We start from the raw sequence: 25,165 nt of genomic DNA on the forward strand, positions 1-25,165 counted from the left end.
ACACCCTAGTGACATAGCAGGAGGGTGGGGAAGAACTGTTAACGGGCAGAAGAGACATGCATCTGACAAAACCAGACGTGTTAAAATATAAAGATTATATTGGAGCCTATAACTCATCTGAAGAACCCCAGTTTGAGTCAACAGTGCATCTAATATTATGAATGATGCCCGCCTTTTTCTATGCACAAAAGAAATGTTGGCACCTTCAGAAGAGCTCTTTGAGTGCTAAGGGGGTGGTAAAAATTCACTGCTCAAAAAAATTAAAGGAACACTTTGAAAACACTTTAGATCTCAATGGGGAAAAATATAATTCTGGATAACTATATTGATATGGACTGGGTAATGTGTTAAAAACGAAAGGATGCCACATTGTTTAATAGAAATAAAAATGATCAATCTACAAAGGGTTGAATTCAGACACCCCGAAAATCAAAGTGAAAAAATGATGCAGCAGGCTAGTCCATTTTGCTGAAATTTTATTGCAGCAACTCAAAATGGTACTCAGTAGTTTGTATGGCCCCCACGTGCTTGTAAGCATGCCTGACAATGTCGGGGCATGCTCCTTTTGAGATGGATGGTGTCCTGGGGTATTTCCTTCCAGATCTGGACCAGGGCATCACTGAGCTCCTGAACAGACTGAGGTGCAACCTGGTGGCATCTGATGGACCAAAACCATGTCCCAGAGGTGTTCTATTGAATTTAGGTCAGGGGAGCGTGGGGGCCATTTAGTGGATCAATTCCTTCATCCTCAAGGAACTGGCTGCATACTCTCGCCACATGAGGCAACACATTGTCGTGCACCAGGAAGAACCTAGGACCAACTGCACAAGCGTGACAATGAGTCCAAAGGTTTCATCCCAATACGTAATGGCAGTCAGTGTGCCATTGTCTAGCCTGTAGAGGACTGTGCGTCCCTCCTAGGATATGCCTTCCCAGACCATCACTGACCCACCACCAAACCGGTCATGCTGAATAATGTAACATGCAGCATAACGTTCTCCACGGCTTCTCCAGACCCTTTCACGTCTGTCACATGTGCTCATGGGGAAACCTGCTCTCATCTGTTAAAAGCATAGGGTGCCAGCGGCAGACCTGCCAATTCTGGTGTTCAATGGCAAATGCCAATCGAGCTCCACGGTGCCGGGCAGTGAGCAAAGGGCCCACTAGAGGACGCTGGGCCCTCAGGCCCCCCCTTATGAAGTCTGTTTCTGTCTGACTCATTCACACCAGTGGCTTGCTGGAGGTCATTTTATAGGGCTCTGGCAGTGCTCATTCTGTTCCTTTCTACACAAAGGATCAGATACCGGGTCCTGCTGATGGGATAATGACCTTCTTTGGCCCTGTCCAGGTTTCCTAGAGTAACTGCCTGTCTCCTGCAATTGCCTCCATGTTCTTGAGACTGTGGTGGGAAAAACCTTCTGGAAATGGCACATATTGATGTGCCATCCTGGAGGAGTTGGAATGCCTGTGCAACCTCTATAGGGTCCAGGTATTGCCTCATGCTACCAGTAGGGACACTGACCCTAGCCAAATGCAAAACTAGTGAAAAACCATCAGAAAAATTGAGTAGGACAAAAAATGCCAGTGGCCTCCACCTGTAAAACCATTCTGTTTTGGAGGTCGTCTCATTGTTGCCCATCTAGTGCCCCTGCTGTTAATTAACACCAAAGCAGCTGAAACTGATCAACAACCCCCTCTGCTGTGTAACTGACCAAAACAATACCCCAGCAGTTTAATTGACTTGATGCTATATGATTAAAAAGTGTTCCTGTAATTTTTTTTGGAGCAGTGTATATATATATATATATTTATAAATGTGTGTGTGTGTGTGTGTGTGTGTGTGAATCCATGAAGTGAACAGTCAGCAGCCACAATTAAAATGGCTGCAGCTAGACTTAGTGGAGGGAGATTTCTGCAGCATATTTGGCAAGTACAGAATCACAGTATGTAAAATAATATGCAAAATGTTTGGAGGGAAGCTTTAGAATGGCAAATATGTTTTTATTAAAATTTATGTGAGCAACCCTTAACACATTTAACACCTCACTATTGTAGTATGCTGTCTAAGGAGCCTAATGAAGTCTTTGGGTGCCCATGTAGACAAAAATGTGGTGGCATGCCCAATGTATAAGGTCTTCCTTTTTTTTATTATGCTAGAATGTCTGAAATTACAAACATGTAACCGACTGCTTTTTTAAAAAACATATATAGGTCATTTTCATGTAACATGAAACTTACAATGTGCTGAAATAGGATTCTATATACTGCAATACCACATTTATGAAAGGTATGTCAGGCACCAACCGTGCTGAAACCGGCCAAACTGGTGTAAAAATTAAACACAAACATTACTTATTCACATACACAATTCATCTTGTACATTTATGTATACAGTTACCTGTAAAGCCACACGCTTCAGCCAGAAGGAAAGTACTCCATGATAGCAAGAAAAACAGGGCCGTCTCCAGCAAGGGGAAGCAGTGCAGCTTGGTAAACTTGGTTACGTTACCAACAAGTTAAGAAAAAAAAAACAACTTAACGGTTTCCTATCAGAAAAGTTGTGGAAAGCAAAATGAACACTAAATCATTATGTAGCACCCTACAAATAGGTTCTAGGTAAAACTATAGTGGGCCTTGTCTGCCTAAAAGCAGGGCTGTGATTTATCTAGTCAGGGTTTCCAGATGTGCCTGCTGAGGGGAGAAGTATCCGCACTGGCTCCTGTGAGAGGCTTCTCATAGGGCAGTGTGGGAAGCCCAATCAGGGGAAAGATCCCAGCTTGTAACTACCCCAGAAGGCAGATTATGCTGCAAAGGATTCTGGGAGGGAGTATAAGTTTGGGGGGAAGTGCGTGGCACGCTGTCTTTGGCGGGAGCAGAGTCCCAGGAAGGAGAGTGCGGCTGTCTCTCCTCCTGTCTGGGGAAGGTGGATGTCTCGGGTTGTTGCCTGAAAGTCCAGAGAGTGCTGAGTTGAGCTGAGGGGGGTCGGGTGTGCCGAGACCCTGCAGAGAGAGAGAGAGAGGGGTCCAGTCCCAGGAAAGCCTACACAGGTCGTGAGTACTGAGGATTGCCCCTGGGGGTCTGCCTAGAGTCAGAGGAAACAACAAAGGGACTTCCAGCGCTAACTGTTATATCTCTCACTCTCAGGAATGAATAAAGTCAAATTACCGGGTGGTGCTGCTGCTAATTAATGCTGATTCAGCATAAGTCAGTGAATGGGGGGAGGGGCAGCAGCGCTATCCCACGGTACATAGTCTACAATGTAACTCAGGCAGGCTTGATGGAAAACCTTGAAAAGTTTATTCATAAAAATTATATATAGTGATGATTAAAACATAATAGAATGTATTCCAAACCAGATCTGTGGCGTTGCTGGGGTCACAGGATGACCGAGCCGCTGGGTGAGCCGGAACTGTGTAGATGATCACAGCAGGGAACCAGGCATGAGGGAGAAGGATCTTATGTGCCAAAAGCAGACCGGACCGGCCGGTAAGGTGGCGTGGCTTCCTCCCACCCGATAGTGTGGCTGCTCGCACTGAAGCAGTGTAGACGTGCCGCGGAGCCGCCAACCAGAGGTATCCACAGCGGAGGCCGCTACTCGTAAGGTCCCGACGCTTGCTGACTATATATAATTTTTATAAATAAACTTTTCAAGGTTTTCCATCAAGCCTGCCTGAGTTACATTGTAGACTATGTACCGTGGGATAGCGCTGCTGCCCCTCCCCCCATTCACTAGAGTCAGAGGAGACCACTCCGGAAGAGGTTCTGGGATCCAAGGTTAGCTAGCTGTAAAGGGGGTACCTAGGTTGAGGACCCTGAAGTGTAAAGGGGGTACATAGTCAGTGGACCCTGAAGAGTTCAAGAAGCAAAGGAGCCTGCAGTCTGGGCCCTGAATTGCATTGCATGTGCCAGTTACAGTGTTAACTATTAGGAGTTCTACAAAATACTACCTCAAGCTGTGCCAGGCGGGGGAAAAATTTTCAAAGACTTACACAGTAAAGCAGTCAGGAGTTCTACAGTGCTCAGTCTTGGATCTTGACTATATCTGGACGATCCTCGATCTGGACTATAGGTCGGGGATTCAACACTTCCTCTGTTTTACAGAGAGTGCTCAGTCAGTTTGCGTTGGCTGGCGCTGGCTAGCGTCAAGGAAGCGCCAACGGGCATTTTTCCAGGTTCAAGTCCCAAATCGTAATTAGTTCAAGCCGAGAGGAGTATCCCACTCATTACCTTCTCCCATCACCTTAATTTATAATACAAACCACAAACAAAGATGCCGGAGTTGTCACTGTTTCAATTGTCACACCTGGGGACTCAGCTCACATGGGCTGGAGAGGATTCCGGTACTAATGGCAGACACACAACAGGCCACAGGCCTGGAAACCTTGCTACAATTATAAAAGAAAACATTTTTAAAAGGCAAATTTTCTTAGAAGATCATAAAAAGGATTGTGAATTAAAACGAAAGGGCTGCTGTGCCTGAGCAAAATGTGGGTTGCAGAGCCGCTAAAGTGTGAACCAGGCCTCAACATTTAGGCCCATTTGTCATGTTTAGACACATTTAGAGTGTTTAATCAGATCCTGGATGCACAGAATTCTATTTTCTCTAAACATAACTAAACTGACAACACCTAAATGCACAGTGTGGAAGGCTCCATTAGAAAATCAATACAAGCATCGAGAAATGTTCTCTAAGCGCATATAAACGATGGCTTGACACTGCCAACGTGAATGTTAATGAGGCCTTAAAAGTGTGGTATATTTATAAGTTAGATCATGGAGATGACAAAAAAAAAAAAAGTCCAGCAAGTTTAACCAAAACTTGGCTACGTTACTGGATTTCTGGCAGAAGTACATTTATTTACACTTAAAATGATTGTAAAGCCTTCAATTTTTTTTTTTTTTTTTCAAATAACAAATGGGTTTATACTTACCAGTTCTGTGCAACTGAATTGCAGCGCAGCTCCAATCCTTCCCTTCTCAAGTTCCATGCTGGCACTCCTGGCTCCTTCTCTTTCTTGGTGTGCCACCATAGGATGTCTCTTCCTATCATGACACATCTGGGTGCCCGATCCTGAGCCACGCTGCCCCACATCCTCATTAAAAGGATCTGACTGACTGCTGCAGGAACCAATGGCTCTCGCTGTTCTCAGCAAAGCCTGCGAGAGTGAGGAGAAGCCAAGGGGCACAGCACTGGATCAAGTGAGGACTCAGGCCAGTATTGTGTGTGGGGGCATGATACTTTAACCTAAACATTTTTCACCTTAATGCAAGGAATGCATTAGGTTAAAATATGTTTAGGCTTTACAAAACCTTTAAAAAAAAAAAAAAAAACTGATTTTATGGTATTTATAACAGTGTAAACTGGAACAAAATGAGGTTCATTGTAAAGATTTACATAAACTAATGTAAATGTTCCATTTAGAATTCACTTTCTATTACTTATTGTGAATAAATCTTAAAGAAGTAAAATGAATCTATAACATGAGAATGCTCTGATAGAAGTAGTAATTTCTTCTATTACAGATTTCAGGTACAGCTGCATAGCCCCAGGCTCCATGTTTTAACAGGTAAATCTCTTTCTAAGTTGAGCAATGAATTGCTCGGAACACCCCTTGTAACTATGCGAGTTGCATAAACGGGGAACAAAGCACTCAAAAAACAAAACCACAGTCATTAGTAAAACTTGAATTCTCTGGTTAAAGAATCCTGTGAGCTACAAGCATTACATGAGAAAGCAGATACTTATGTGTAATAAAACCCAGGAAGGATATAAGAGCTGTTGATACACCGGTACAAACACCCATTGCGAAAGATCCGCTGAAAATGCCAAGAAAAACGCCAACACACTTGAAAAAGGCAGCAGCATCAAAGGTGTGCATGTTTTCACCAGTTGGCTGGTAAGCAACAATGGACCTAAGAAACAAGAACAATATAAATTCACATCTGGGAAAACAGACATATGTGGCTAAATCTGTAGGAAAATAAGGTGCAAAGAATGTTTAGGAATCAAAAGACTCTTTGTAGGTCAGGGTATAGGAGAATATATATATATATATATATATATATATATATATATATATATATATATATATATACACACACACACACACACACACACACACACACATACATATAAATACATACACACACACACACACAAATAAATAAATACACTATAGCTCGCCTTAGATGGCTCAATTTTCTCATTAGTCCGTGGGCCTACCTAAATACAGTTGCTCTGCCGAACAGTGATTGCTTCTGATTGGATGTGGTTTGGCCAATAATTTTCCACCTGGCTCAGTCAATTTTGAAATCTACTTCTGCCAAGCTAGGGAGTTCTTGCAGGGCCTCCCAAAGTCTGCATTTAAGTCTAGTCAACATAGATATAAAGCAGACGACCTACATCCCCCAAAAGCAAAATCGGGCAAAAAAAAAAAGAAAGGGATCACGTAATACAAGGGGCGGTGCTTGTACAAAAGAGTGTCATCATTCTGAAACTGTTAGGTGAGCATGATGCAATTTATCGCTGCATCAAAGTCTTATGTTTATCCTGCTACATCATTTTACCTTTTTCTTTACAATAAGAGTTCTACGTGTTAAAGCGGAGTTCCGGGCACAAAATCTGTATTTTTTTTTTGTGCCCCTCCGCTAGCTACACATAACCTGAAAAGGAATTGGATAGTTATTTTTTTTTTTGTACACTCACCTTGTAATCGAAGATCGTAAATACTCACCTCAGGGTACTTCCTCCTCCAGCGCCGAGGCTCACCCCGTCACTTCCTGCCTCGCGATGATTCCTGGGAGCTGAACGTCATCGCTTCCAGGAATCAATGCGACGGCCCCGGCCCCGCACGTCACTTCCGGGCGACGCCGCATTCCTAAACAGCTTCTGGGCATGCACCGGAAGTGACGAGAGGGGCCGGTGCGGCGCATTCTGGGAGAAGAAGATGCGGAAGAAGACACCGAAGAGGACCGCGCCGGCTTCAGCTGCCCACAAGAGAGATGGAAACGCTGTGGAAGAAATTTTCAAAGTAAGTATTTCTTCTTGCAGGTAAGTGCGAACCGGGACAGATCAGAGGCTAGCCATTGTGGAATGTGCTAGCCCTGACTGTCCCGGGGGTATGTTCATCAAAAAATGAGATCTGTGCCCGGAACTCCGCTTTAACTATCTACCCAAGGAGCTTAGGGGCTCCAGCAGTAAATGCCTTAAAGCGGTTGTATACCCTAAAAAAAAAAAACCTGCAAGACAATGGCATAATGTGCAAGTATGAATCGCATACTCGCACATTATGAAATACTTGCCTTGGAATGAAGCCCCTGCAGCGGTGCCCGGTCACTGCTGAGGGGGCTTCTATGTTCCTCTGCGTTTCTTCTGGGTTTGTGGGCTCCGGCGCTGAGAGGGGCTAGAACCGCGATGACGTCAGTCCCCGCACATGCGCACGGGAGCCCTCGGTTCCGGCAAGAAGCTCTTAAGTTCCGGCGCGATATGTCGGACCTTCAGAGCACATGTGCCGCTGACGTCAGCACATTGAGGAGATATTCATTTTACTTACAGGCAAGCCTTATAGGCTTACCTGTAGGTAAAATAACAAAGCTGGGTATACAACCGCTTTAAAATAAAGGGATTACATACTCTAAGCAGACAGCCCCCTGGTGGCAAGGGAAGCCAGGATCCCAACACTGGTAACTATGGAGTCACTGTATTATTGTACATCATTGCAACATATTTCAACGAAGAGGAAAAAACTTACGATGACAGCACAAGGGCTACAGCATCATTGAGGACACTTTCTCCAAACAGAAGAGCATACAAGTCCACATCTGCACGCAGATCATTAAATATAGCTAGGACCGTCACTTTAAAAGAAAAAACAAAAAAACAAAAAACATAAGAGTAAACTGCAAGTTCTTAATTAACTAGGCATATAGGTGATCATCTTTTATTTCTAAGTTGGGTCCTAGGTAAAACAAACCATTCAGTAAAATAAAAAAGTTCTTTATTACAGTTGGCTTTTATATACAATTAAAAAAAAAAGTGGTCTTCCTTAAAATTAGGACTTTAGTAGCATAGGGGTGGGTAACTATCCATTTGTCTTTGATAGCCCAGGAACTGGTCGCTGTACATAAATGGCTTGCCCTGCAGCCTGAGACAGAACGCATGCCGGTGAAAACAATTCAATATCACAATTGATTTGCCCACCAGGTGTATACATAAATGGGTTAATCCTTAACTAATCATCATATCATTTCTGGGCTCTCTATGCCCAGCGATACTCATGGCAGGTATTGTAACCTCTGGAGACTGGTGGGCTAAGCCTAAAGTGGCGCTAAAGGCTTAAAGTGGTTGTAAACCCCAGTCATGGAATTTAAACTAAGCACATATCTCTAGTATTTACTTCTCTCTCCCTCAAGCTCTAAGTGTCCTTTCTCTCTAGGGTTTCCTTCCTCTGTTATCAGCATCACAAAGTTTTCCTGACACATAAGATAAAATTTTAATATGTGGGGTGGGGGCCTGACACGAGAAAAAATTGAGATACAATGTGTGTCCTTCTGCTGTGTGGAGGGGGTTGTGTTCCTTTCCTCCAATCAGCTATTACACAGTAACTGCAGCCTCCACCCTCTGCTCTGTGCTGCTGATAAATGAAGAAAGATTTTTTAACATGATCTGCACTTTTGAAAGGGTGTAGAGAGCAGAACACTGTAGATAAACAAGTAAAACCTATAGAGGAGGATTGGTTTCATCTCTGTACATCATCTGAGGCTGTTCACTTGACTCAAGTGTGAGGGTTTAAAACCACTTTAAGTTATTTTTTACCTGAATGCATTCTCTGGTGTGGCTGTTATAAGGGACAATATGACTGGTGTGGCAGTGCTTGAGAACACTGACTGGCAGCACTGGTCTGGTGACATTGTACTGCTGTGGCAATAATCAAATATAATGGCTGGTGGCACAAACATAGTGATATTAGAGCAGGCTGTCATTGTGACAGTAAAATAAATAGAATATAAATATATTTTTTTATTACATTCTGTCACTAGAGCAGTGTTACCATAGTGACACTGCACTACTCCATTTAAGTGACTGGGGTTTTTATTTTTGCTCTATAACTGGTAAATAAGCAATCATTTCATACAGTTCTTGACTGCATTCATTGTCATTGAGAACTAATGTGATAGCTGTGATTGGTTACAGTGCAGGCAGTGCTTGGCCCTGTACCATGGGAACACTGTAACCAATCACAGAGAACAGTAGTTCTCAATGGCTGAAGGAATGTCAGCCATTTTTACTACTGGACATGTAATCACTGTGAATAGTCACAGCAAATAGCATGGTACCAGGGAGGAGCATCGCAGCCTGGTTCTCAGACCAGTGCATGCAGTGGACACAGCGGTCACAGGATAATGCTAATGCTCTGCCCCAGGGATGTGCATTTATGGGAGGATGAACTGAACATCCTCCCAGGACGACGATTGTCCTGCCCAGCCATAGATGTACAATGGCCGGGTGGGATGCAGTTTAAAGATTTCAGAGTCTAGGTAAGACATTCACGTAGAAGTCTTCAGGCCTATAGGACAATGCCGTTGAGTTGATTAGAGGATAAGGAGCATAATTGTAATTTATGCTATACATTTTCTTCTATCCCTTAGCGCTAACATTTACTGTCCCCCAACTTACCTATGTATAATTTTGTCACACAGGATTCACACAACTTAAACATAAAAGAGACACACATTTTTAAAGGGATTCAGTTGTAAAGATTGTGTGAATGGGTAAAATTTAAGGGAATTATGTGTGAAAACATATGAATAGCCCTTCTAATAACTTGCAAATAATACACAAACACATACAATAAATATAAAAAACACTATTAGGTGTACCTGGATCTGTGGCAGAGATAATTGCTCCAAAAAAGAGACAGTCCGTATAGTAAAATTTACCATTAAGCTGACCAACCAACGTCATTAATTTCACTACTCCATACATGAGATTTCTGTGAGGAAGAGAAAAAACACAAACCACAAAGGGCTTTTTTTAACTGCAGAGGTAAGCAAAAAGGGAAAATATAATATTGCTTGTGAAAGGAACAACAAACCCAGAAAGCAGAATCCATCAGTGTGAAAGAAAACACAGGTATCTCCACTTTCGTAGGGAAAAAAATTAGCAAAAAAAAAAACGTGTATAATATATATATATATATATATATACACACACACATACATATATATACATACACATATATATATATATATATATATATATATACACACACACACTATATATATATAAATATATATATATATACACACATACACACACACATTTGCGACAAGTCATATTGTAATTGAAGGTTATTCAAAATTACTTTTCCTTTTCAATCTGCAGCTCTCATTTTCTGTAAAATGCAATGCAATATGGCTGCCTGGAGGTGTTCTGTACACAGAATGACAATCACCTGCTTGTGTGATTGGCTGAGTTTCTCAGAAGTCTGCACTAAGATACAAATCAGATTTTGAGCATCCCCTGAGACAAAAATCTCATTCTTGCTGACATACTCTCAAAGGGAAATCATGTCTAAAGGGATGAAGACCCCGCAGCTTGCCTCATTCGTGCCCTGCCCCAGGTGCAGCAGCTGATTGATAATTATAAACCACAGATTCATACATACAGATTCAATCTGAACATGGACACAGACAAATAGCTGTTCCTTCAGAATAACAAAAGGTAGGACTGCAACAAAGTTTGTTAAAATTCTTGCAATGTACATAAATTACCCAGAAGGGAATGTTATTTTTTTTAAAAAAAGCGGAGTTACTCTTTAAAGCATAGCACATTGTTTGACTGGCATAGAGACCTTGTGATGCAGGTTAAAAGTAGTAATAAAATCTAAATGTTTTAACCTTAATGCATTCTTTGTATTTAGGTAAAAAAAAAAAAATGTCTACAGTACTGATGGGGACTGTTAGAAGAGGGGGAAAGCTAGGTTTCTGTGCAGTACTGCTACACTAAGCAAGTAGGTGTTCCCACTTTAAAAAAAATAATAATAATTATATATACATATACACACACACACACACACACAGTCAGGTCCATAAATATTGGGACATCGACTCAATTTGAATCTTTTTTGTTCTATACACTACAATGGATTTGAACTGAAACGAACAAGATATCCTTTAACTGCAGACTTTCAGCTTTAATTTGAGGGCATTTACATCCAAATCAGGTGAAAGGTGTAGGAATTACAACAATTTGTATATGTGCCTCCCACTTTTTAAGGGACCAAAAGTAATGGGACAGATTAACAATCATAAATCAAACTTTATGTTTGAGGGTGAGCTTCGGCATCACCTCGAGGCTTTGGTCGTCTCCAGCGTCTTCCAGAATAAGGGAAAATGGCCCCCATGACATCAATGGGCTACAAAAACATGGCCGCCAACCGGAGACCAGCCAGACTAAGGGAAAATGGCCACCATCAGCTAGCAACGCTGAAGCATGCTGCCAGAATCTTCCCTGCGCCCTCTGCAGAGCTGCACCATCTGCAAGGGAACCCCCCCCCCTCCCCGAAGGTAGAATACACATTAGGGGAGACTTCGCAGCGGTCTCTGCACTGGTACCCCCCTTCACTATATCCACACTGTAGACAATAGCGCATTCACCTAGAGGTCTTCTACACTGGGACCCCTCCAGACTACCAGGGCAGGTGACACACTATTGCAGGACCCTTACAGAGTGGGGATAGCGTGGGGGAAGACCCCAGGGGTCTCCGCTGCATTCTCTGACTTGGGCCCCCCACCACTCCAGGTCCAGACAGGGGGGTCTGACTGTCCCTGGAGGTTGCCCGCGTCCACCCAAAAAAAAAAAATATGCCAAAAGAGAGGGGACTGTACTTATCCTTCCATGGTACGGGTAACACCCCAGACAGAAGTAGGGGAGCTGTCGGCCAAGGGGCCGCTGCAACTCAGACCTAAGCCCGGTCCGGTCGTATGCGACCATGTGAGGCGTTTAACTCGCAGGCCAGCTTCTGTCCGTGAGGCTATGTCACGGCGACCTAGCGCATGGCTGCTTTCTGCACGCGCTCGCTGGGATAGGGGGAACATTGGATCTAGATTATCCAGCCTGTCGCCCAGCCAGTTGATTGTAGATCTCCCGAGAAAAAAAACTAAAAAGATGCAAGGAGAAAAAAAAATTGCTAAGACCAGAGTTCCCAGCCGGGAGCCTAGGTTCATACTCCTGACTAGACATATTAAAACTGACTAGCTAGAGCAGAGAGGGGGGTAATATAGCAAGCTGAGGACGGTCCATGGGCATAGCCAGGTGTTTTTTCATTCTGCCTAGTCCTACTCCTGGAGGAGGCAATAGAACCCAGTAGTTCTGATTTATGGAGCGCTGTGTCAGTCTCTGAACTAAAGAGAAATAATGGTTATTGAGCATTAAAGTGGAACTTCACTCTCCCAAACAACATTGATTATTTTTTATTCTCACAAAGCTAGCAATAGTAAATAGATAGAATTTTTTTTGTATCGATCTCGTGACATGTGCCTGACAACAACCTTATCCCGGAGATCTTTTCACAGTGCCTTGCCACTCATAGTTAGTTTGCTTCAGTTTCACTACCAAAGACTGAAATGCTCCAGGAAAGCTCTTTTCATGCTGAGCTAATCAAAATGACTACAGCTGATCACAGTTGAAAGTCAAATAGCTTTGTGTGCTATTGAGAAGGCGATTTGCTACACCTGATTGAGTTTACAAGTCCTCTTTGGGAGGGAAGGGATCCTTTTTCCAACTCAGTGATTCTGTTTTCTGACATGTTGGTGTTCTATCTATCTTTCACTTGGATGGAGTAAATGGAGCTGGATAAAAAAACAAAAACCGTGTCTCTTCATTTCATTTCAGGCTGCAAAGCAACAAAGTGTGATTTTAAAGGGAGTGATTGTTTTCTATATCCACTGTATGATTTGCCTGAAGAAAGGTTTTACTCTAAATATGGAAGGCCTCACAAACTGTATATTTGCGAATTAGATGACAAAAGGAGCACCTAGGGGCCAGGTATAATATACAAAAAATAATACAGAACCACTAGTTGGGTCTTCAATATTCTGTAACAGTTTAGAATATCAAAATCGACTCTTTTAAAGTGGGTGTAAAGTCAGTTATTCCAATTCCTGCCAGCCCCCTGTAATAACAAGATGTACAACACAGTGGTGGTTTTTTAAAATTCAGCAGCTAAATACCTTTCTTTCAAATTGCCCATGCGCGGTCATGTAACCGCCCGTCGCTCTCCATCCCCGATCTAAGGACTTCAGTGGGAGTGGCTGAGTTTCCCCTCGAAACGACGTGAAAAAATTGATTTTTGTAAAATCTTACCGTAAAATCCTTTTCTCTTAAGCTCATTGACAGACGTAGTCCTCCTTGATTAATATCAACTCGGGTTATACTGCCCTCTACAGGAGTAGGACTAGACAGGAAAGAAAACGTTCTGGCCACACCCTAGGGGCAGTCCCAGAGGGTATATCCTCTCACTTCCTGCTACAGCAAATCAGTTATGTCACAAAGCAGTGTTTAGAGAATTTAACCCAACCCAACTCAAAAACAGAGGGGCGGGTACTACGTCTGTTAATGAGCTTAAGAGAAAAGGATTTTACGGTAAGATTTTACAAAAATCAATTTTTCTCTGTCGCTCATTGACAGACGTAGTCCTCCTTGATTAATATCAACTCGGGACGTCCCAAAGCAGTGCCACAAATGAGGGGTGGGATAACAGAAATCAAAATGCAGAAGGCTCAACCGGAGCCAACCAGAAGCATCAAGGACTCATTGAGCAAAAAGATGAGACCTCAGTGAAAAAACCCAACAAACCCTCGAGGTAGACCAACGGTCTCCTCAAATTGCGGCCTGCAAAACCTTGCGGCCAAATGAGGCATCCGACGATGCCATCACATCAACTTTATAAAATTTTTATAAAGGTATGAACCGACGATCAAGTAATCGCCTTGAAAACCTGGACCCCTGACGCCTGATGGTGGAAGGCCCAGGAAACACTAAGCGGCCGAATAGAGTGCGCCTTAACAGGGAACGGAGGATTCCGACCCTTAATAGAATAAGCCTGTACCACCGTCTGTCTAATCCATCTGGAGATAGTCGCGGCAGATGCAGGCAACCCCTTTCTGGGGCCATCCGTGATCACAAACAGTGAATTCGTCTTACGGAACGATTCCGTAGTCTTCAGGCATACCCTGATTGCCCGAACCACATCCAAGGAATGCAACGCATATTCCTGAGGATGATTGGGCTTAGGACACAAGGAAGGTAGCACAATATCTTCATTCAGATGAAAATCTGAAACCACCTTAGGAAGAAAGGATGGCTTCGGATGAAGAACTACCTTATCCCTATGAACCACTAGATATGGGGAATGGCATGATAATGCAGCCAGTTCTGACACCCTGCGTGCAGAAGTGATAGCCACCAAGAAGGCCACCTTCTGGGATAATGTAAGCAAGGGAGTCTCCCTGATATTTTAAAAGGGAGGTTTCTGAAGAACCGACAAACACCATAGCCCAAGGCTTCTGAAAGAAGATTGCTAATGCTGAAACCTGACCCTTGATAATGCTCAAGGATAGTTTCTGCTCAACCCCCTTTTGCAGAAAAGCCAAGATTCTGGTCACCGAATAGGTATGTGGGGGAAATTCCAAAGATTCACACCACGCGATATAAGTCTTCCATGTGCGATAATAGACTTTGCTGGAAGTCGCTTTCCTTGCTTTAATTAGAGTAGGAATAACTGAAGCAGACAACCCCTTGTCCTTCAGTACCTGGGTCTCAATAGCCAGGCCATTAAAACCAGCGACTGTAAAGCACGATGGAAGATCGGTCCTTGAGACCGCAGATCCTCCCTGAGAGGAAGTCTCCAAAGAGCGTCCGCGACTAGCCTGTCCAAGTCGGCGTACCCGGCTTGACGAGGCCAGCTCGTAATTTCCAGGATAACTGGAGTTCTCTCCACCTCTATCCTGCGGAGAAATCTCAGTAACAATTTGAGAGGGGGGAAGACATATAGTAGCTGATACTGCCTTTACAGGCCGTTCAGCGCGTCTGCTGCGTCCGCTAGAGGATCGCGGGTGCGAGCCCTGTTGAGCCAACCTACCAACAGATCCATATCCGGGGTGCCCCAATGAAGGGACAGCTGGTGAAATACCTCTGGATGAAGAGACTATTCCTCTTGATCCAGAATCTGACGGCTGAAATAATCTGCCTGTCCACCTCCGTGATAAATATCGAGGAGAGAACTGGAACAACTGTTCCCCCAATAAGAATGTTGGCCACTTCTATGGCCGCCAGGGCACTCTTGGTGCCCCTTGGTGATCGACATAAGTCATGACCGTGGCATAGTCCGATTGGATCCGAACCGGGCTGCCCTGGAGCTGCTTGGTCCAGTAAATCAGAGAAAGTCTGATCGCTCTCAGTTCCAACACATTTATCAGTAACCTGGAATTTATCAGAAGAAATGACTTCCCCTGGCTGAGCATCGGAGACCGAAGCCACCAGACCAGAGCCTCCCTGGTCCGCTCACTCAATCGGATCCGATTGTCCAGGGAATCGGGATTCCGATTCCCTATGGGAAGAATCTCCTCCTTGGAGAATTCGGGTATGAGACTGGGCAAACGGTACTGCCTCTAAGGAGGCGACCATCAATCCCAGCCAGTTGACGGACAGCAACATCCGAATCATTGACTGAATCTTCTGGAGTTTCTCCGCATGGAGAAACACTCTTGCCAAGGATGTATCCAAAATTAGGCCCAGATAGTTCAGTCTCCTGGTGGGAACCAGGGATGATCTTTGGGAAAAGCAACAAAATCGCTGATGTCCTGCGAATATGGGGATATGAGGATAGGCATCCTAAATGTCTATGGACGCCAGGAAATCCCCCTGATGCAGGGAGGCCACCACTGTATGGATGGACTCCATCTCTTCCAAGACCAGAATTGGACGCACCTAGCCCTTTTTCCTGGGCATTGTGAACAAGTTCGACTAGAACTCCTCCAAGGAATGGGAACTACCACTGCTTGTTGTATCAAGCTGTCCCCCGCAAAGCTTTTTAAGCGACCCGGGGATGTCGAATATTGGAAGGGAAGAATCGCACCGGTGGAAGTGATCGAAACTCGATCTTGTATCCCGACCATATGACCTTGCGAACCCCTTTATCCGGGATTCTGGAAAGCCCTGGATCCGGAAACCGGTGAAGACGTCCCCCCACCCCAGAGATGGGTGGGGCCCATTCTGTCAATTCAACGGGATAACAGTGGTTTTATTTAGTCTGGAAATCGGTGAGTCCACTATTGGTGGTACTGTCCATCTTTGAAATGAGGGATTCCTCAAAATGATAGCGCCTAGCAATACGTTTGGAAATAGCAGGGCTCATTTACGGACGACCCTATTTGGGCAAGGGAAACCCTTCACCATTTTTGGTAGGCTGGCTAGTACCAAAAAAGGAATATGAGTCTCAGCTACCTCTGCCGGTGTAACCTCAAGATTTAAGGTTTCCCGGACAGACCCAACTAGTGCTTCCACCAACGCTTCTTGTGCTATGGCGGAGGCAGAAGCGTCCTCCTTACTGTCGGAGGAGACCGTACCTGAGACAACAACCCCAGAAAAGGGACTGCAATGACCAGCTCAGAATCCGTATCGGAGGTATCAGATGACATAGGGGTAGGCGGGGGTCGCTCTTCTTGACCCCCGTCCCTGACAGGCTACCTCCACCCGGGATACCAAAGACTCCAAAACGCTGATAATGCATCATCACAAGTGGGGTACTAGAGGGTCCTGCGGCCACCCTGAGGGGATCAGGTGGGGATACATGTGTGGCAGGGTTCATGTAACAAGACACTTGCCAGCAAAACACAAAAAAATTAATTGCAAGGAAAAAAAAAAAAACATTTATTTATTTTTATTTTTTTTACTTAGTCCCCCAGCGCAGTAGCGCCCCTCAGTCTACCTGCTTGGACCCCTCAGAAAGAGAGAGAGAGAGACCCCAAGGCTCACCTGATGCACAGAAGTTTCTTATCAACCTGCTTCCAGCACTGTCTGTTACAGACAGGAAGTCTTTGGCTCGCTTTCCCTGGGCCAAGGAGGCGGCTCCACCCCTTTACACGCCTTCCGGCGCCTACCAATTACTCCACGAGGTGTTTGGTCACCTCAAACATGGCCGCCCCCATGCTGGAGACACGAGGCTACGCCAATATGGCGGCCTCGTGCGATCTGCAGGAAAATGCCGGCAGCCTGTGTAGGATAGCGGCGGCTTGCAAGCTAGCAGCGGCCTGCGGGATGTGTGCATTCGGCCTGTGGAAGTGCCTCGGCCTGCGGGAGGCTGTGTGGCCTGTGGAAGTGACTGGCTTTCTGGAGGGATGGCGACCTGCGGATGCATAGGCATCGGCCTGTGTACACACTAGACAGGTAGGATACCTCTATACCTCAATAGTAATGCCTTTTAGTAGTCTGCCACTGACTTCAGTCACCCTTACAGTCATATAGTGACTTTAGATCGTCAGCTCCCAAACCAAGCCTCCTGGTTTCTATTCACAAAATTCACACTCAAATTGGGGGATCTGTGACCTGTTATAGGATAGAGGGCAGACTCAGAAAACTGAGTGTCCGACCATCCCAGAGAGGGGCCCGCGTCCAACAACAAACCCGACAGGGGGAGAGGGGGAACATTCTACTCACCATACCGGAACCAGGCGGGTGCCAACTCCTGACAGAACCCCTCTCCACCGGGGTGGGGGGGCTGTCGACCAATACGGACGCCGTGACTCTGTTGGTCATTGGCGTCCAGGCGAGACGTTTAACTCGCAGGGTCAGTCCCCGTCCAGTGGGACTATGTCGCGGCCGACCCAGTGCGGAGCTATGGCCTGCACGCGCTCGTAGGCTGAACTGGGGTGACCACTGGATCTCAACATCCAGCCCGTCGCCCAGTTTCAGCGTGCTTGCTTGAAGATCTCACAGGAACACTGGAGAAAAAAAGCTGTTTAAAAAAGTATTTCTAAAAAAAAATCCTGCCAGGACCGAAGATCCTAGCAAGGAATCTAGGTCCTTACTCCTAGACAGAAAAAAACTGATTTGCCGTAGCAGGAAGTGAGAGGATATACCCTCTGGGACTGCCCCTAGGGTGTGGCCAGAACGTTTTCTTTCCTGTCTAGTCCTACTCCTGTAGAGGGCAGTATAACCCGAGTTGATATTAATCAAGGAGGACTACGTCTGTCAATGAGCGACAGAGAAAAAGGTATTTCGCTGCAGAATTTAAAAAAAACACCCACTGTGTAGTACATACTTCACTGCCAGACGAAATAGCGGTGGGGGGGCCAGAGGAGACGGCTCACACACAGATTCCCGGGAGAGGGGGAGAGGAAGAGAGGAGGAGGAGGGGGGGGGGAGAGGAAGAGAGGAGGAGGAGGGGAGAGGAAGAGAGGAGGAGGAGGGGGGGGGGAGAGGAAGAGAGGAGGAGGAGGGGGGGGGAGAGGAAGAGAGGAGGAGGAGGGGAGAGGAAGAGAGGAGGAGGAGGGGGGGGGGGGAAGAGGAAGAGAGGAGGAGGAGGGGGGGGGGGGAGAGGAAGAGAGGAGGAGGAGGGGGGGGGAGAGGAAGAGAGGAGGAGGAGGGGGGGGAGGAGAGAGAGAGCAAGAGAGGAGAAGGAGGGGGGGGGAGGAGAGGGAGAGCAAGAGAGGAGGAGGAGGGGGGGGGAGGAGAGAGAGAGCAAGAGAGGAGAAGGAGGGGGGGGGGAGGAGAGGGAGAGCAAGAGAGGAGGAGGAGGGGGGGGGGGAGGAGAGGGAGAGCAAGAGAGGAGGAGGAGGGGGGGGAGAGCAAGAGAGGAGGAGGAGGGGGGGGAGAGGGAGAGCAAGAGAGGAGGAGGAGGAGGAGGGGAGGGAGAGGGGAAGAGAGGAGGAGGGGGGGAGAGGAAGAGAGGAGGAGGAGGAGGAGGGGGGAGAGGAAGAGAGGGGAGAGGAAGAGAGGAGGAGGGGGAGAGGAAGAGAGGAGGAGGAGGGGGGGGGAGAGGAGGAGGAGGGGGGGGGGGAGAGGAAGAGAGGAGGAGGAGGGGGGGGGGAGAGGAAGAGAGGAGGAGGAGGGGGGGGGGGGGAGAGGAAGAGAGGAGGAGGAGGGGGGGGGGGAGAGGAAGAGAGGAGGAGGAGGGGGAGAGGAAGAGAGGAGGAGGGGGGAGAGGAAGAGAGGAGGAGGGGGGAGAGGAAGAGAGGAGGAGGGGGGAGAGGAAGAGAGGAGGAGGGGGGAGAGGAAGAGAGGAGGAGGGGGGAGAGGAAGAGAGGAGGAGGGGGGAGAGGAAGAGAGGAGGAGGGGGGAGAGGAAGAGAGGAGGAGGGGGGAGAGGAGGAGGGGGGAGAGGAAGAGAGGAGGAGGAGGAGGAGGGGGGAGAGGAGGAGGAGGGGGGAGAGGAAGAGAGGAGGGAGGAGTGGGAGAGCAGGAGTGGGGGAGGAGGAAAGGGGGAAGAGGAAAGGGGGAGGAGGAAAGGGGGAGGAGGAAAGGGGGAGGAGGAAAGGGGGAGGAGGAAAGGGGGAGGAGGAAAGGGGGAGGAGGAAAGGGGGAGGAGGAAAGGGGGAGGAGGAAAGGGGGAGGAGGAAAGGGGGAGGAGGAAAGGGGGAGGAGGAAAGGGGGAGGAGGAAAGGGGGAGGAGGAAAGGGGGAGGAGGAAAGGGGGAGGAGGAAAGGGGGAGGAGGAAAGGGGGAGGAGCAGGATGGAGGAGGCACGTAAACTGGCCACGGTATCATGAATCAGCAGCTATGAGTACCATGGTCAGCACACTAAGGGGGGCACAGGAACAGGTAGGATCAACCAGGTAGACTACAACATAGAAAGGGACAGAAATTAGACCAAACAAGCACTATGCGGTTTAACAGTCTTTAACTGCTTCCCATCCGCGCTACAGCCTATATACGGCTGCAGCGCGGACTCGAATTTTCGGGAGGCCATTTTTAAACGGCCTCCCAGTGACACGCCCCCCGCGCGCTCCCACGAGCGCGCAGCGGGGACAATCTGTGTCGGCCGTGTCCCTTGGACACAGCCGATCACAGATCGTGGTGAATGGCCAATCACAGCGGCCATTTACCACATGATCAAGCCGTCCAATGAGCGATTATCTCATATGTAAACATATGAGATCATCTCTCATCGCCGGCGCTCCTTCCTCACACGGAGCCTGCAGTGTGAGGAAGGAGGGGGAGCCTCACAGCGCCGGAGACACAGAGACATGTAATCAGGGCACTGATCACCAGTGCCCTGATTACTAAAAGATAAAAAAAAACATACACAGTGCCCCCCCATCAGTGCCCGCCATCAGTGTCCCCCATCAATGCCCACAATCAGTGCCCATAGTGCTGCCAGTCAGTGCCCATCAGTGCCTGCTCATCTAGGCACTGATAAGCACTGACTGGCAGCACTATGGGCACTGAGTGTGCGCACTGATGGTGCTGCCCATCAGTGCCACCCGTCAGTGCCACCCGTCAGTGTCCATCAGTGCCATCCGCCAGTGCCCATCAGTGTCGCCTCTCAGTGCCCATCAGTGCCGCCCGTCAGTGCCACCTCTCAGTGCCCAGCAGTGCCACCTCTCAGTGCCCAGCAGTGCCACCTCAGTGCCCAGCAGTGCCACCTCTCAGTGCTCATCAGTGCCGCCTATCAGTGCTGCCTATCAATGCTCATCATTGCGGCATATTAGTACCTCCTCATCAGTGCCCATAAGTGCCACCTCATCAGTGCCCATCAGTGCAGCCTATCAGTGCCCATCAGTGCAGCCTATCAGTGCCCATCAGTGCAGCCTATCAGTGCCCATCAGTGCAGCCTATCAGTGCCCATCAGTGCAGCCTATCAGTGCCCATCAGTGCCGCCTCATCAGCTCACATCAGTGAAGGAGAAAAATTTATTTTCAAAATTTACTCGCAGAAAATAAGAAAAACTTTTTTTTTTTCCAAATTTTCTGTCTTTATTCTTTTTTTTTGTAAAAAATAAAAAACCCAGAGATGATTACATACCACCAAAAGAAAGCTCTATTTGTGTGAAAAAAATGATAAAAAATTTCAAATGGGTACAGTGTAGCATGACCGCGCAATTGTCAGTCAAAGTGTGACAGCACTGAAAGCTGAAAATTGGCCTGGATGGGAAGGGTGTTTAAGTGCACAGTAGGCAAGTGGTTAAAGGAACAGGATCTTTTTTTTTTTTGTTTTTGTTTGTTTAGGAGTACAACCTCTTTAATACATTGGGAAAAAAACTAAATTTCTACCATTACAAAGGATATCCATGAAATTGTGGACTCTGAGATAGATGTATGCTTTCTGACGGGTGCTTTAGAATGTACATACAAATGATAATTCTATCAGAACTAGTAGAGCATCTGTTACAATCACATGTACTGTATTTATATCTTCTAACTTTGTCACCTGTTCCGGGTCAGGAAATCAGAAAGTATTGAAGACAGAGACCGACAGGTAACTGGTGTTTTTAAAAGAGGTCACCAATGGCAGCGTCTTACATGATTTTTTATTTTTTTTTTTGGTAATTATGTTCATGTACAAAACCTATCTGAATTAATGCAGTAAAAGTGCAAAAATACTGTTCTAAAAAATGAAGCAGAATATGTTTGAACAGTTTGACTTTTTAATGCTGGTGTAATGTCAAGTGTTAATAAAGATTTTTCAAAACTCAGTCACATTAGATCCCTACATGTAATAACACTACTTGTGTTCCCAGCAATACGCAACTAAGGAACATATGGCCTGATGGTTACATTGCTGACCTGATTATGTCCGTCCCAGCCAGTTATACTGCAATACAGCAAAGGTTCACTTCAGATTAAAGGAAACCTGGAGTGTGATAAATCCACAAGTTGGCCGTCTGTCTCTGTCTTCAATACTTTCTGATTTACTGACCCGGAACAGGTCACAAAATTAGTAGATTAGATTTAAGTATGGTAAGTGTGATTAGAACAAGTTCTAATAGAATCATTATTTGTATGTACATTATAAAGCACCTGTCAGAAGGCAGACATCCATCTCAGAGTTCACAATAGCTTTTTATTAACACTTGACAATGAATTACACCAGCCTTAAAAAGTCTGCAACTGTTCAAACATATTCTGCTTCATTATTTAAAACATTCTTTCTGCACTTTTATTTAATTACTTCAGAAAGGTTTTGTACATGAACACGATTAACAAAAATAAATAAATCATGTAAATATACACTGAAGCAGCTGTGCATGGCAACCAATCAGCTTTTATCTTCAGCTTGTTCAATTAAGCTGGATACACACTATACAACTTTTGCTGTTCGATTTCCCTTAGGCTCGGTTCACACTGCCACAACTTGGCATCCGACTTATGAGAGCCCAAGTCGCGTGACATGTAAATATCCAGGTTAGTCAATGAAAGCTGTCTTAATTAACACTACTGAAGTCGTTCTAACTTCAGAAAAGGTTCCTGTACTACTTCAAGGTGACTTCTATCTGACTTTTATTCTCTTCTATTCTATACTTTTATCAAAGTTATAATCAAGTCGCCTGGCAAAATCCAACTGCAAGTCGCACGACTTTCAGGTCGCAGCAGTGTGAACCGAGCCTTGGGGTCCTTTCAAACCTGTCCGTTCTGCTCAGCGGGGGATCGATCCGCCGATCCCCCGCTGAGCAGGCAGATGACAGCTCCATCTCCGCGCTGTGTGCAAAGATGTCCTCTATGGGGGAATCCGATGAGAACGGACCGTCTGTCCATTCTCATCCGATCCCATCCAATCCGATCCGCTAGACGGATGGAAAACAGGGTTTCCATCTATCCGGATTTGACAGACAGGATCAAAGAAGTCTCCGCTGACAACCACTGCCCCATAGGGATGCATGGGGCATCCGATCAGGTCCGCCTGAAAAACTGACAGGCGGATCTGATCGGACTGTATGTGTGAAAGGGGCCTTAGGGTCCATTCACCCCTGAGCGTATCGTTTTCAGGTGTTTTTTCGGGCATTTCCCAGGCATTTTTTTCCAGGTGTTTTTGAGGCAACCATTGACATCTAACAAAAACGCTTGTAATCTGCCAAAAAAGCGCATTTACATTTTTTGAGCTTCAAGGACTTTGCTTCAGGCGACAAAACATTCAGATGTGAACAGGGGCCATTGAAATGAATGGGATTTTGCTTGTTGGGCGTTTTGAGACTTCAGAGATGAGTGTTTTACGACCTGAAAAACACTCCAGTGTGAACAGGCCCTTAGATTTTCCTTTAACTATGTAGTTAAAGGGCCTGACTGATTGCATACAAATTGAAGGTTTTGGTAAATCTAAAGGAAAAAGAAAATTGTATAGTGTGTATACAGCTTTAGGCTATAAATATGAAAGCTATAAACTGATTGGCAGTCATGTATGGTTTATCACACATATTATATACATATTATATATATACACAGTGGTGTATTTAAGTTTTGTGCTGCCCTAGGCCTAAGTAAACTTGGGCACCCCCCTAATTTAAAAATGACCCATCCCTTCCTGTTGATGACCCTTGTTATCTGTAAACCACAGACCACAACCACTATCTATCATTGCCCATTGGTACAGCCTCATCAGTTCCCATAAGTTCAGCCTCATCAGTGCCCTTCAGTGCAGCCTTACCAGTGCCCATCAGTGCAGCCTCATTACTGCCCATCAGTGCAGCATATCAGTGCATCCTCATAAGTGGCCACCAGTGCAGCCTATCAGTGCATCACATCAGTGCTGCCTTATCAGTGCAGCCCCATCAGTGCAGCTTATCAGTGCAGCCCCATCAGTGCAGCCCCATCAGTGCAGCTTATTAGTGCCACCTCATCAGTGGCCATAAGAGCAGCCTCATCAGTGGCCATCAGTGCAGCCTATTAGTGCCCATCAGTGCAGCCTATTAGTGCCCATCAGTGCAGCCTATTAGTGCAGCCTATTAGTGCCCATCAGTGCAGCCTATTAGTGCCCATCAGTGCAGCCTATTAGTGCCCATCAGTGCAGCCTATTAGTGCCCATCAGTGCAGCCTATTAGTGCCCATCAGTGCAGCCTATTAGTGCCCACAAGGGAAGCATATCAGTGCAGCCCCATCAGTGCCGCCTCGTGCCCATCAGTGCAGTGCCATCAGTGCCCATCAGTGCAGCCTCATTCGTGCCCACCAGTGCAGTTATCAGTACCCACCATTGCTGCTTCATCAGTGGCCATCAGAGCAGCATATTAGTGCCCATCAGTGCCCATCATGGCAACCTATTAACGCCCATCAATGCAGCTTATCAGTGCTATTTTATCAGTGCAGCCCCATCAATGCAGCTTATTAGTGCCACCACATCAGTGGCCATCAGAGCAGCGCAACCTTATCAGTGCCTAGTATTTGCTGCCACTGATTGTAATCATAGGATTATTTCACTTATTTGTATAATGACTAGAAAGTCCATAGTCATTATACAAATAAGTGAAATAATCAGTGGCAGCAAACAAGTCCAAATATCTTATAAAATAGGAGTAATTTTACTAACCCAGTGACATATTGCGATAGCACATATGGAGGTGAGCAGGGCCAAAATATTATTGCCATCATATACAATAAAAAGTCTTAGTTGTATATGATGCAATTCAGTACGCTCGGTCAAGTACAAGGATGTTTAAAGAAGTTTAATTATATTATTGACATGATGCCTGCCATACCTGGGGGCGGAGGAGGGTAGGCGGAGCATTAGGCTGCAGTGCCACAATTATTAGCATTGGCGGCCGTCAGGCCAGTTGTATTAAGTGTGGTCGGCAGCCTGCGGTCTGTCTAAATGTCCTCACTGGCCGGTATTATCATATCGGCAGGTAGCAGTGTGACTGCTTTATGGGGCGGAAAGATTAATTTGCATCCTGGACCCTGCCCTCCCACCCAATTCACCCCATAAGACTGGCACTATATTAAAAGTGTAGCGCAAGCCGGCGGGGACCCTTTTCGTGACGGAGCCGGGAGAAGGCTTTTTTTTTTTCGTGCGTGGTGCAGCTTTTTTGCTGCCCCCCTGCAAAGTGCCGCCCTAGGCCTGGACCTTGTTGCACTATATATATATATATATATATATATATATATATATATATATATATACACACACACACATATACATACACACATATATACACACACACACACATATATATACATGTA

The 25,165-nt window shown here is 46.0% G+C and overlaps 1 protein-coding gene across 2 annotated transcripts in view; it reads right to left on the reverse strand.

Annotated features, from left to right (window-relative positions):
• The window catches only part of SLC9A7 (solute carrier family 9 member A7), a 187,886-nt gene that overhangs the window by 76,543 nt on the left and 86,178 nt on the right, over positions 1 to 25,165 (reverse strand). For both annotated transcript variants that reach the window (XM_082245922.1, XM_082245921.1), the window contains exons 5-8: positions 9,880 to 9,992; positions 7,752 to 7,857; positions 5,772 to 5,913; positions 2,399 to 2,504 (exon numbers count right to left, since the gene is read on the reverse strand). In XM_082245922.1, coding sequence (XP_082102048.1) covers positions 2,399 to 2,504; positions 5,772 to 5,913; positions 7,752 to 7,857; positions 9,880 to 9,992 — 467 coding nt within the window. The remainder of the gene's footprint in view (positions 1 to 2,398; positions 2,505 to 5,771; positions 5,914 to 7,751; positions 7,858 to 9,879; positions 9,993 to 25,165) is intronic.

This window comes from Pelophylax lessonae, assembly GCF_965119305.1.
Source record: "Pelophylax lessonae genome assembly, chromosome: 2".
NCBI classification, from domain to species: domain Eukaryota; kingdom Metazoa; phylum Chordata; class Amphibia; order Anura; family Ranidae; genus Pelophylax; species Pelophylax lessonae.